The 12,876-nt window shown below is 33.6% G+C and overlaps 1 protein-coding gene across 8 annotated transcripts in view; it reads left to right on the top strand.

Moving 5' to 3' along the window:
• Window positions 1-12,876, top strand: part of ADAM22 (ADAM metallopeptidase domain 22) — a 207,059-nt gene that overhangs the window by 135,061 nt on the left and 59,122 nt on the right. For all 8 annotated transcript variants that reach the window (XM_037510432.2, XM_037510415.2, XM_037510408.2 and 5 more), the window contains exons 9-14: window positions 960-1,034; window positions 2,970-3,041; window positions 3,877-4,043; window positions 5,454-5,538; window positions 6,578-6,668; window positions 7,888-7,939. In XM_037510432.2, the coding sequence (XP_037366329.1) occupies window positions 960-1,034; window positions 2,970-3,041; window positions 3,877-4,043; window positions 5,454-5,538; window positions 6,578-6,668; window positions 7,888-7,939 (542 nt within the window). The remainder of the gene's footprint in view (window positions 1-959; window positions 1,035-2,969; window positions 3,042-3,876; window positions 4,044-5,453; window positions 5,539-6,577; window positions 6,669-7,887; window positions 7,940-12,876) is intronic.

The following is a 12,876-nucleotide window of genomic DNA, read 5'->3' as shown; positions in this document are numbered from 1 at the left end:
ATCTTAACAAAATCCCTGCATCACTTGAAGCATCCCTAAAATTTACCAGAGGTAGGGACATGTCTCAATCCCAGATTTGGAGATTATAGACTAAAAGTACCAATCATTGTGGTCCTATACACTGTCAGAGAACCTCAGAAGCTTAAATTAAACCATAAAGGATATGCTTCAGATCTTATAATCTCCAAGGTATACTGTGAAATGAAAATAATCTGATGTAAAAGAGTGAAATAAATGGGAGTAAAAAATATATATCATATTTCATTTATATATATATAAAAATATTTCTGAAACAAACCAATAACTATATGTGCTATTTTTGATGTCGTGTAACAACTAGAGAGATGGGGGACATGTGGGAGGAAGATTTTCATTCTATATTTTTGTATTGTTTAAATTTATTTTTTAAACATCCTTGTTTATCTTTTCACATAGGATTTCTCTTCTCGGGTGACCTCAGGTGTGGTCACCATAGTTTTCCTACAACCAAAATGTTGTTTAAATTTTGAATCATGTAAAATCATTATCTACTCAAAAACAAAGTAAATGAACATTTAAGCCACTGCAAAAGGAATAAAATGAAGAAATTTTATTTCTCCCATAGTTTTTAGATTATTTTAAAGTTTTTCTTTTTGGATTTATTGAGGTATAATTGACAAAGTATAAAGTGCTTAATGTGTTATAATTTGATAATTTGATATTTGTATATACATTGTAAAAGGATTCCCTCCATCAAATTAACATGTCCATTACCTCACATGTTTACCTTTATTTTGTGGGTTGGTACAGAACATTTAATATTAAGATCTGAGAAACTGTTTACCTTTATTTTGTGGGTGGGTACAGTGAGAACATTTAATATTAAGATCTGAGAAACTAATATTTAGCATATTCTTTAGTTTTTCTACAGTGAGGTTCATAGTGTTTATTTAGTTGACATTTCTTTCATTCTATGGCAGCTTCGAAGACATCCACGTAATGTAGAGGAAGAAACCAAATATATTGAACTGATGATTGTGAATGATCATCTCATGGTAGGTTTTGCTGAACTTTTTCAGTGTCAAGGGTAAGGTAACACTAATAGGCATAAATATATGTTTAGGAAAAAAAAACAAGTCCATAAAGCTATAACATGGAGAAGGTATTTGTGTAACCAAATATATTTATTATTCAGAGATAACCTGCAAAAAGAAAACATATTAGGTGGAAGAAATTAGCAGTATTTTATGTGGTTGCAATAATATTTTTTACTCATAATGCCAACTTTTGAACTTACTTGATCAATATATGGACTAGTATCTCCTCTTACTAAAATATCAAGATTTAAACAAAAATGGAAGCTTCCATTTTATATTGAATAAGTGAGTGAGGCACCATTACTGTGATACTTCAATTTGAAATGTATAGCTTTATTCTAATAAAAGCAATTATTTCTATTTCTTTCTTGCAATGCAATAAACCATATGGAAAAGCTATATTGCTAAACAGTAGAGATTTTTAGAATAAGAATTGGCAAAACTTCCTTCCAAAATGGCAATTATTTTGTCATATTCAATCCATGTAATATATTCAATTTATGAGAATGTTGTATATTCAGTTCATGGCCATGTTGTAGTCAGTATGGCTACATTCACAACACAACAGTGAGTTATAATGCTTTTTATTCCATGTAACCAGAATTCTAAGTTAAAAATGTTCTGCTGTGCACATTGCTGAATTTTACTTAATTTCAGGTATTAGTGCATTTTAATTTACTTTGAATGATTTGTGAGAAAATGTGTCATTTATTTACATGTGATTTAACAAATACTGATTTTTGTTATTATTGATAGTAGTGATGATGATGATACAATTAAGATTAAGTGCTTCCTTGTTTAGTCTAGGACTAAGTTTTATCCTTCTTTCTGAATACAGTGAATGTTACTGTTCCCTGAGATTTTTACAAAATAAGAATAAGTCACAAGAACATAAACTTGGGCCTCTCCAGTGGCGCAGCGGTTGAGCCCTGGGTTGCGAAGCTGCCCGCAGCCTCTGCAGCGCCAGTTCGATCCCCGGCTGCTCCCCGGCCACCAGAGGAGGGTCCCACATGGTGCGCAGACCTCTCCTGCCGCCCGCTGCTCCCCTCAGCAGTGTGCTTTGGTCCTTCTGCCTGCTCTGCTCCCCGCTCTGGCTCTGGTGAATTCTCTCACCCTCCCGCGCTGCTGACTGTACCCAGTGCTTGTATAAAATAAATAAAAAATAAATAAATCTTTAAAAAAAAAGAACATAAACTTTAGACATTTTAGGATGTCACAAATTTAGATGTTTATAGACACATGTAGGCAGATAACACAAATGAAATGAGCGAGGTGTGAAACAACAGGGAGCAGTGAGGCCTGTGGTGAAAGAATGGGCACATGCCTCTAATGGGGCACTGCCTCTCAGTACTTACCAGTTATTACTATGTGAGGGTTTTGCTTTTACTTGAAGCTGGAAATCAGGCTTTACATCACAATTCTTGATTTTAAAAACACTGTTCAAGTCAAACCAAGGAAATATGTGACCCATTGCTAACCTATAATCTCTCTTTATGACTTCCAAGTCTTTTTTCACCTTACTAAATTCTTACAGAACTTGAAAATTTTTATATTTTTAGCTATGTTCACATTCACTTTTTCTGGCTTTGAACCTACTTGTCTTTATATTTTTGCAGTTCATAGACATAGCTCATGTTTTATCATTTTGAAAAGCAATCCTGTGATAAAAATAAACTAGTGATATAGACTGGATATTTTTTGCTTCATGTCACAGATGAGCAAACTGAGACTTCAAACGTTTAAGAAACTTGCCTCAGACTACACAATATGTAAAGAACTAGGCTTCAATTCTTGTATTTTTTATGGATATATAATTACACCATATTTTCTCTGGTGAGATGGTCATTTGCTGTTGATGTTGAAAGCCCTTCATCTGTTGTCTTTTGCTTTCAGTTTAAAAAACATCGGCTTTCAGTTGTACATACAAATACATATGCAAAATCTGTGGTGAACATGGCAGATTTGGTAAGTAGCAACCTGATTTAGTATTTCAATAGAGGAATTTTATCTGCTGACTGCTAATGGAATGGATGAGGATTCTTATATTTTTACTGCTGTAAATTACACTTTAGCCAAGGTGTCCTGAAAGCCCCTCTTAACCTTGCAGATGACTTTATTGACTTTGATCTCTGACTGGGGAGATGATAAAAGGAAATGGTCAAAGATACCCACAGATTTATGCCTGAAGTTTTTTCCTGTATTTTTCACATTTAAAATGAAAAGGTAGAGTCATAACCACTAACAAAGATAGTCACAGTGTACTTCTGACAATGGAGAAGTACAGCAGTTGTGCTTTTTCAAGAGTTCCTGGCGCTTTGGGAATGATGCAAAGGGGTAATTATACCCTCCCTCCTTTCCAATCTATTCCTGGACAAGGTAGCACCAAGTACCTTCTCCATGAGTTTAGTCAGGGTCAATCATGTTGCACAGAAATTATTTCCTTGGAGAGTCTTCATTGTTCCATTTTTTGCTGGGAGACTCAAGAAGGCATGAATTCCTTGTCTAGGGTCCAAGGAATAGAGTCTGGGAGAGTTTTTAATAAGGTTAAAGGTATTTGTTAAAAACTAATTTTTGTTTCTAACTAGTGTTCTGTTCATTGTGGATTACTTGTAACAGTTTGACTGTTACTCAAGGGAAATGCATGTAAATTAGAAAAATAATTTTTGTCCTAAAAACAGTCAAGTTTCTCACATCTAGCTAGAACTCAGTGTTTCCATTAAGGGAACTTTGTAGTCTTGTTCATAAGTCATTTGATTTTACCATGTGTACAGCTGGTGTGTTCATTTTGTTAATATACTAGATATATAAAGACCAACTTAAGACAAGGATAGTATTGGTTGCCATGGAAACCTGGGCGGCTGACAACAAGTTTGCCATATCTGAAAATCCATTGATCACCCTACGTGAGTTTATGAAATACAGGAGGGATTTTATCAAAGAGAAAAGTGATGCAGTTCACCTTTTTTCGTACGTAACTTCTGTAATGATTACTTTTTCTGGTTCTGTGTTAAATGTTCTATTACTTACAGCTGCGATGTATCCTTTCTACTGTATAATACAATTAGGATTTGATATGGCAGATACATTTGGAAGAAGTTTTAAAGTATAAGTTACTTGAAATTGTCATGAGTTTAATTTTGAACTATTATTGCATATATATTTCATTTAATTTTTCAAGGGATTTAATCAGTCTACTCACTGTGTAAATGTGCTTTTAATACTCAGAGACTTCTTAACAAATTAATTATATTTATTTGTTATTAATGCTATTTTTGTTTTTGGTTCTAAGGAGAGAGCTTAGTATTTCTGGAGTTCATATTTTATTTTTTCTTAGGATTTTTTTGGGTAATTTATGTATATTTGCAATATTAGCAAGTTATATATAATGGCGTTTAAAAAACCTATTATTGAAAGTCACTGCTGTTGAAGAAATTTAATATGAAAGTAAAAGAGTGTATTTTGGAGGTAACTTTTTTTTACATAATTTCAAAGTTACAGAAAATTTTAAGAGTATTGCAAGGAAATACCTTATGCCCTTCACCCAGATTCATCAGTTATTTACATTTGCCCCATTTATTTTATGATTTCCTTCTTTCTATCCTTTTCCTCTACTTCCTTCCTTCTTTCCTTTCATTCATCCACCTATTTATCAATTTTTTTTCCTGAACCATTTAAGAGAAAGTTGGAGACAATTACTTATTGGGCCTTTAATACAAAATACTTAAGTGTGTATTCCCTAAAAATAAAGACATTCTCTTATATAATCATAGTAAATTATTAAAACCAGAAAATATAACTTTGGTGCAATACTTTTATCTAGTCCATAGTTCATATTCAAATTTTTAAAATTGTCTCAATTTTTTTATAGCTAATCCCCTTTTTCCCCAAACCTGGATTCTAATCCAGGGTCACCATTACATTTAATCATCATGACTATTTGATCTCCTTTAATCTGAAAGATTTCCTCAGTCTTTCTTTGTCTATATTGAGCTAAACATTTTTGAAGAATATAAGTCAATTATTTTTTAGAATGTTCCTCATTGTGATATTTTCTCATTTTGAGATTCAAGTTATAGATTTTTGACAGAAACACCACAGAAGTGATTTTTGTATATGTAATAGTACATATTATTACTTTTTAAAAATATATGAAAAGTTCTATTTAAGATAGTTATTGATCATGTGGGGAAACATAGCTCAGAAACCCTTTTCTGTAACTATGTATGTAAACAGTTTTCACATTTCTCCCTTACCTTAGGTGCATAGAGTATAGAAATGTTATGTGCTTTGAAAAAACAAATGTGGTAAATGAATAATGAGAGGTACTTGATATTTGAACTGTGAGCAGTAAGCATTTTTCATTTCCTTTTCTAAAAGGGGAAGTCAATTTGAGAGTAGCCGGAGCGGGGCAGCTTATATTGGTGGGATTTGCTCGTTGCTGAAAGGAGGAGGCGTGAATGAAGTAGGTGTGAACATCTGTACAATACAAAGTGGTATGATGGCTGAAAATGTTTTTCTAATATTTCAGAGATAATTTCTCAGTATTCCATAAACTCTAGATGTTAGGTCATTTCATTAACAACCAGTATAGCTACTTGAAATTACCAGAGGACAAATAGGGAGGATTCTGTTCATATTCTACTTACAGAAATCAAGAGTTAACTATTTACAGATTATATAGAGAGAATCTTTACCTTCATTGAAAATAAGGCCCTGTTTGTCACTTAGACTGATTTTCCAAAGGATTGGGTACTTCCCTGAAGCATTGGCTTACTACCTAACAACCCAACTGGAATCTTCCTTTTTCAGTATTTGGCAAATTCTTGGAGGAAAAAAAAAAAAAAAATATATATATATATATATATATATATATATGTCAGGTTTTCTAAAAGGTTCCTTTTACCCCTGACACACTAAACCTGATGGAAATGATCCAAAATAAAAATATTTGAATCTTTGGGAGGCAACATATTGGAAAAAAAATCCCTAGGCCGTCTCAAGTTTCTTTTGGCGAAAGGTCATCACAACTTCCTATGATTCATATCATTTGTGTTCTGAAGCCACATTCTTTTCAGTTTGGATAAATTTCAGGGGTGCAAGTGGATGCACAAAGATAAACAAGTTCAAACTAAATTATGCTTTTATTTTTATTTTGTGTCAGCCGAAAGGCTAGTTAAATTGTATGTAAGTGTTAAGTTTTTCAGGAATGTTGCTGGTAACATTTGGATTCAGAATTAGATTTAAGCTTTTAATCCCAAAAGTTACTAAGAATTTATAATTCCTGCATTTCTGTCTTCCCTATTAGACTAAATCAAACATGGGTTTATTTCTTACTACTTCTTTCCAATGTTTAACAGTTCAGTGCTAACCTCTGTGTATTTAATCTCTGTTAAATAAAATGCTTAGAGATTTCTTATCTTCATTTATTTGATGACATTTTTCTCTGACCCACCTTAAATAAAAAATAATTTTCATTCATATGTACTTTGTTTGTTTTTTAGTTTGGGAAAACTGATTTAATGGCAGTTACGCTTGCTCAATCACTAGCCCATAATGTTGGTATTATCTCAGACAAAAGGAAGTTAGCAAGTGGTAAGTTTATGTACATATGTGGTTTAGTTATGTTTAGAATGGAATAACTATAAAATATTTTGAGGAATGACTTTCTTTAATTTAGTTGCTTGATCAAAACAAGTTGGGTGATAGTATAAACAGCCAGGGCACCAATTTTTTTTTCAAAAGTAATGTTTACATTCATATTTATATGAAAATTTCTTCACATGTGATAAACATTTAAAGCTATGTGATGACAAATTCTCAGTTGAATTTAACTTAAAAAGGACAAATATAAACTGAGTTTGGTAATTTTGAATGGTCTAGTAGAGAATCCTAGGCATATAGATAGAAGATACACTGTTTTGTTATGGTTTATTTAGAATAACTCATTGTATGAGAGAGATATAGCATCAGACCTGATAATGGGCTTAGTAAAATATGCTAGGGCTAGCATCTATGAGGAATGTATTTTCCTATAGAGGTGAAATTATTGTGCCAGGAATGGCCAAACACTATGTATTTGGAATAAGTTGTTAATAAACTATGTTTATTTTATTATTTTAACAAATAATATTATAAATACATTTACTTTGTTAAATAATACTATAAATATGTTTATTTTAATAACAACAATGGGCTGTTTAAGTCATACATTATATGCCATACAATTGAATTCCAGTGTTATCTAAATCAAGTATTTAATGCTCAGGACAATCCTGCAAGATATCATTTATTAGCCTTATTTTACAAATAAAGTAACTTAATCTTAAAAGGGCAATGCCCCCAAGATTAACATATATTAAGTAGCAAACCTTGGTTGATTCCAGGTATTTCTGATTCTGAAGCCCTTCTGCTTCATCCATAAACTATACTGCCTTTTGCTGCAGGCTTTGTGAAAAGCCTTTTAAAAATGGACAAGAAATTGTAAGAATTCCCATAATGGTCTATGAAACCAGGATCCTGTAGTGATGTGTCACTGTTCCATTGGTATTTGATAGTATTTCATTTAAGTAACTTAATATGAATGCTTTAAAAGTGTGAATAAAATATGATATTTATAGTAATATTAATCTTGATAGGGCCCAAGGAAATTTTTGTTAGGCATTACATGAAAAATTCAAATATAAGAAAAAATAGAAAGCATTTTAAAAGGTACATGTATAAGGAATAAAGTGGAAGATATTATTTTTAATGTGGAAACTACTTTAAGCACCTGTTCTCACTGTGTAAATGTGGCATTTTTTTTTTTTTTTAGGTGAGTGTAAATGTGAAGATACGTGGTCTGGATGCATAATGGGAGACACAGGGTGAGCCACTTCTGTTAGTAAATAATAATCTTTCCCTGCTTCTTACCATTCGTTGTCTTCTTAGGAGTACGACATTCAATAACTTAGTATATAGAACCTCATCACAGGCATTTCAGAAAAAATCCAAAGTAGATTTTCTTAGTGATTCTGTATATAAAATATTTTCACAAAATAGTCTTCAATGCATGAAAACAATTGATCTCACTTAATCTAGTAGAACAAAGATTTTTGTAGCCTTGAATCTAGGCTGGAAATTTAAGAAACAAGGAACAACTTTGTTCTTCATGGTTTACCTACAAATTGCTTTCCTTTTATTGTCTTCAGTTCTAATTAAAGGAGTTATAAACAGTTGTATGCTAGTAAGATGACTCTCTTAAACAAAACAAAACAAACCACAAAAAATGAGAGAAGAGCCTGAATATGTAACTTCCTCAGATTTCCATGGTGTAAGCACTCCCACAATAACTAATTTCAAGCTACCAATAGTGCATCACCAAACAGGGAGTGGGAAGAGATGTGTGCAGTCTGCTTTCTGGGAGAGGGTTTTTTTTTTTTGTTTTTTTTTTTTTTTTTTTTTAATAAATCCTTTCTTACCCATCACACACTATCAGGCACAATCATGCCTTTTATTCCTTCCTTGCCACTGCTTCTTTTATGCCAAGCTTACCACTATCTTACTTAAAACTTTTGTTATCTTATGCTGTTATTTCAGTAATATTCCAGATGCTCAGGTAACTTTCAGGTTCCTTCTCTTCCCCCTCCTGAACTTCATTAAAAAAGTATAGCAAATTACAGAGTGAATACTTGCATAATGTTGGCAAGTAGAGGAAAATTGCCCCAACCTTCTGGATTCTGCTTGAGCTAGATGAGTAATCAAAATAACATCAAACAGGTTAGCAAAGAAAACCCTTAATTTAATAACATACATATGGAGAATTTATAATGTTGTAAATTCCAAAGAATAATGCAATGGACTGGGATATTTATTTTGTGTTTAGAGACCTGCGACATCAGGGAGAGAGAGGATGAGACTTCACGTGTCAGAGGAGAAGAGGGTGACCGATCCTCACTCTGAGAGTAAAGATGAGATATTTAGATAAAGAGGACCTTTTCACTGATAAACCTACACTTGGATGAGACGACCCCACAGTAATTGTTCTGGGTCACAAAAGGGGGAACAGTGATTGCTTCTCCTGTTAGGAAAAGAGCAAAAGCTCAGGGAATGATGATCTCTTCAACTAGAGAAGACAGGAACAGGTACAAGGACTGTGCTTCTCCTCAGCCTTCAGGGGCCTCACTGATTTCAACTCAAAATAATCTGTATTCATTAAATGATGACAGTCTACCTCCTAAAGTTCACATGACCTTCATTAACCTTAGTTCCCCATATCAAGAGGCCTACTTGGAACACATTGAGAAAAGCTTACCTGGCCCTTTTGGAGAGACTGACTTCATAGTAACTATCAACCAGCTTAAACACACAAACACTGCCTATATAGTTAAATCTCCATTGTCTGTTGACCCCCAGGCTTGGTCAAGGTAATCACCATCTTGAATTTTGTTCATATCATTCATAGGTCCTTTTTTTGCTCTTACTTTATGTCTATGTCTGTTTGTCTGTCTATCTATCTACCTCTGTGTATTTTGAAGTAATACATACATTGCTTTGCATGTTTTTAATTAATATGATAGATATCATATGACATATATTCTTTTTTTTTTTTTTAAATATTAAATTTTATTTTTATATTCCCCCATACAATTGCAAAACGCCCCATTCTGACCCCAATCCTTCCCTCCCGCCCCCCCACCCCCAAAAGTGTCTCTGGTTCATAGTTTTTTTGTTGATTTTGATTTTCACTTTCTTATATTCATTTTCCTGGTCCCTTATTTAAGTTTTCTAGATCCCTGCTATGAGTGAGACCATCCGGTATTTTTTCTTTTTCTTTTGGCTTATTTCGCTGAGCATGATCCCTTCCAGTGCCATCCATGTTGCTGCAAATTGCATGTGTTTATCTTTTTTGAATGCTGAGTAATATTCCATGGTATATATGTACCACATCTTCTTGATCCAGTCATCTATTTTTGGGCATTTGGGTTGTTTCCAAAGCTTAGCTATTGTAAACAGTGCTGCTATAAACATAGGAGTGCAGGTGCTCTTTGGAATTGATGTTTCTGTGTCCTTTGGGTAAATACCTAGGAGTGGAATTGCTGGATCATATGGAAGCTCTATGTTTAGTAGGTCCAGAAATCTCCACACAGCTCTCCATAGTGGTTGGACCAGTTTGCACTCCCACCAACAGTGCACAAGAGTCCTTTTTCTCCACATCCTCGCCAACATTTGTTGTTGCTAGTTTTTTTAATATGTGCCATTCTCACTGGTGTGAGATGGTATCTCATGGTAGTTTTGATTTGCATTTCCTGATTACAAGTGATGTTGAACATTTTTCATATTCTGTTGGCCATTTGCATTCCTCTTCAGAGAAGTTTCTTTTTAGCTCTTCTGCATTTTTTTGACTGGATTATTTTCTTTGTTGTTGCTGAGTCTCATCAGCTCTTTGCAGATTTTGTGATCAGTCCTTTATCATTAGTGTTGGGTGCAAAAATGTTCTCCCAGTTGGTGGGGTTTCTCTTTGTTTTTGTTATTGTCTCTTTTGCTGTGCAGAAGCTCTTTAATTTGATGTAGTCCCAGCTGTTTATCTTTCTCTTCACTATCACTGCTTTGGGTGATGTGTCTGTAAAGATGTCTTTGATGTGCAAATCCCGTAGTGTTTTCGCCTATATTTCTTCTATGTATTTTATGGTTTCAGGTCTTATGTCTAGTTCTTTAATCCATTTTGAGTTGATTTTTTGTATGGTGTGAGGTAGTGGTCAAGCTTCATTCTTTTGCATGTAGCGACCAGTTTTCCCAGCACCATTTATTGAACAAACTTTCTTTGCTCCAATGCATAGTCTTTGCTCCTTTGTCAAAGATTAGTTGACCATAAATCTGTGGGTTTATTTCTGGATTTTCTATTCGATTCCATTGGTCTGTATGTCTGTTCTTGTTCCAATACCATGCAGTTTTGATGATTATGGCTTTGTAGTAGAGTTTGAAGTCTGGGAGTGTGATGCCTCCATTTCCTTCTTTTTTTTTCAGTAGAGCTTTGGCTATTCGGGGTTTTTGGTGATTCCATATGAATTTCATCAATAATTGTTCTATTTCTTTGAAGAATGCCATTGAGATTTTGATTGAATAGCATTGAATCTGTATATTGCTTTTGTAGGATGGCCATTTTAATAATGTTTTTCTTCCAATCCATGAGCAGGGGATGTCTTTCCATTTCTTTGTGTCTTCTTCTATTTCTTTTAACAGTGTTTTATAGTTCTTTGTATAGGTCTTTACCTCTTTTGTTAGATTTATTCCCAAATATTTGATTTTTTTGTTTGATAATAAAAGGGGTGGTTTTTTTTGATTTCTTCTTCTTCAGATTTATTGTTTGTGTATAGGAAGGCCACTGACTTTTGCGTGTTGATTTTGTATCCTGCCACTTTACTGAATGATTGATGAGTTGAATTAGTTTTTCTGTGGAGATTTGGGGTTCTCTATGTATATTATCATATCATCTGCAAATAGTGATAGTTTGCTTCTTCTTCTTTCCTATTTGGATTCCTTGGATGTCTTTTCTCTTGTCTTATTGCTCTGGCTAGGACTTCCAGTATTATTTGAAAAGCAGTGGTGAGAGTGGACATCCTTGTCTTGTTCCAGATCTTAATGGAATTGCTTTCAGCTTTTTCACCATTGAGAATGATACTGGTGTTGGCTTGTCATAGATGGCCTTTATGATGTTGAGGTATGTTCCTTGTATCCAAGAATTTCAAGGGCTTTTATCATGAATGGGTGTTGCACTTTGTCGAAAGCTTTCTCAGCATCTATTGATATTATCATATGGTTTTTATATTTCTTTTTTGTTGAGTGTTGGATACGTTGTTGATTTTCGGATGTTAACCATCCTTGTGCCCTGGAATGAATCCAACTTGGTCGTGGTGAATTATCTTATGGATACATTGTTGGATTCTGATAGCTAAAATTTTATTGAGGATTTTTGCATCAGTGTTCATTAGGGAGATTGGCCTATAGTTTTCCTTTTTTGTGTTGTCCTTATTCGGTTTTGGTATTAGTGTAATATTGGCTTCATAGAACGTGTTTGGTATTGTCCCTTCCTTTCAATTTTTGGAAGAGTTTGTGAAGGATAGGCACTAATTCGTCTCTGAATGTTTGGTAGAATTCATTTGTAAATCCATCAGGTCCTGGGCTTTTGTTTTTGGGGAGGTTTTAATTACCATTTCAATTTCGCTGCTTGTAATTGGTCTGTTTAGGTGTTCTATTTCTTCTTTATCTAGCTTTGGGTTGATTGTAGGTTGTAGGAATTTGTCCATCTCCTCTAGATTGTTGTTGTTTCCATATAACTGTTCATAGTAGTTACTGATTATTCTTTTGATTTTTGCTGTGTCCGTTGTGATTTCCTCTCTCTTTCATTTATGATTCTGTGTATTTGTGCTTTCTCCCTTTTTCCTTTGTGAGCCTGGCTAGGGGTTTGTCTATTTTATTTATTTTTTCAAAAAGAACCAGCTCTTGGTTTCATTGATCTTTTGGATTGTTTTTTTTTTAGTTTCAATTTCATTTTTTCTGCTTTGGTTTTTATTATTTCTTTTTCTTCTACTGGTTCTGGGTTTTTTTTTGTTGTTCTTTTTCTAGATCTTTTGAGCTTTCGAGATTAGGTTGTTTCTCTTTGAGTTCTTTCTGTTTTTTGATGTGAGCTTCTATTGCTATATATTTTCCTCTTATTACTGCTTTTGCTGCATGCAGATCCATTTAGGATAATTGGTGTCCTCCTTCGTTTCATTCAAAGAATTTTTTAATTTCTTCTTTGGATCTCCTCGTTGTCCAGTGGTCT

This window comes from Talpa occidentalis, unplaced genomic scaffold (assembly GCF_014898055.3).
Source record: "Talpa occidentalis isolate TD23 unplaced genomic scaffold, MPIMG_talOcc4v2.1, whole genome shotgun sequence".
Lineage (NCBI taxonomy): Eukaryota > Metazoa > Chordata > Mammalia > Eulipotyphla > Talpidae > Talpa > Talpa occidentalis.
This window is presented reverse-complemented; position numbering and strand designations above follow the sequence as displayed.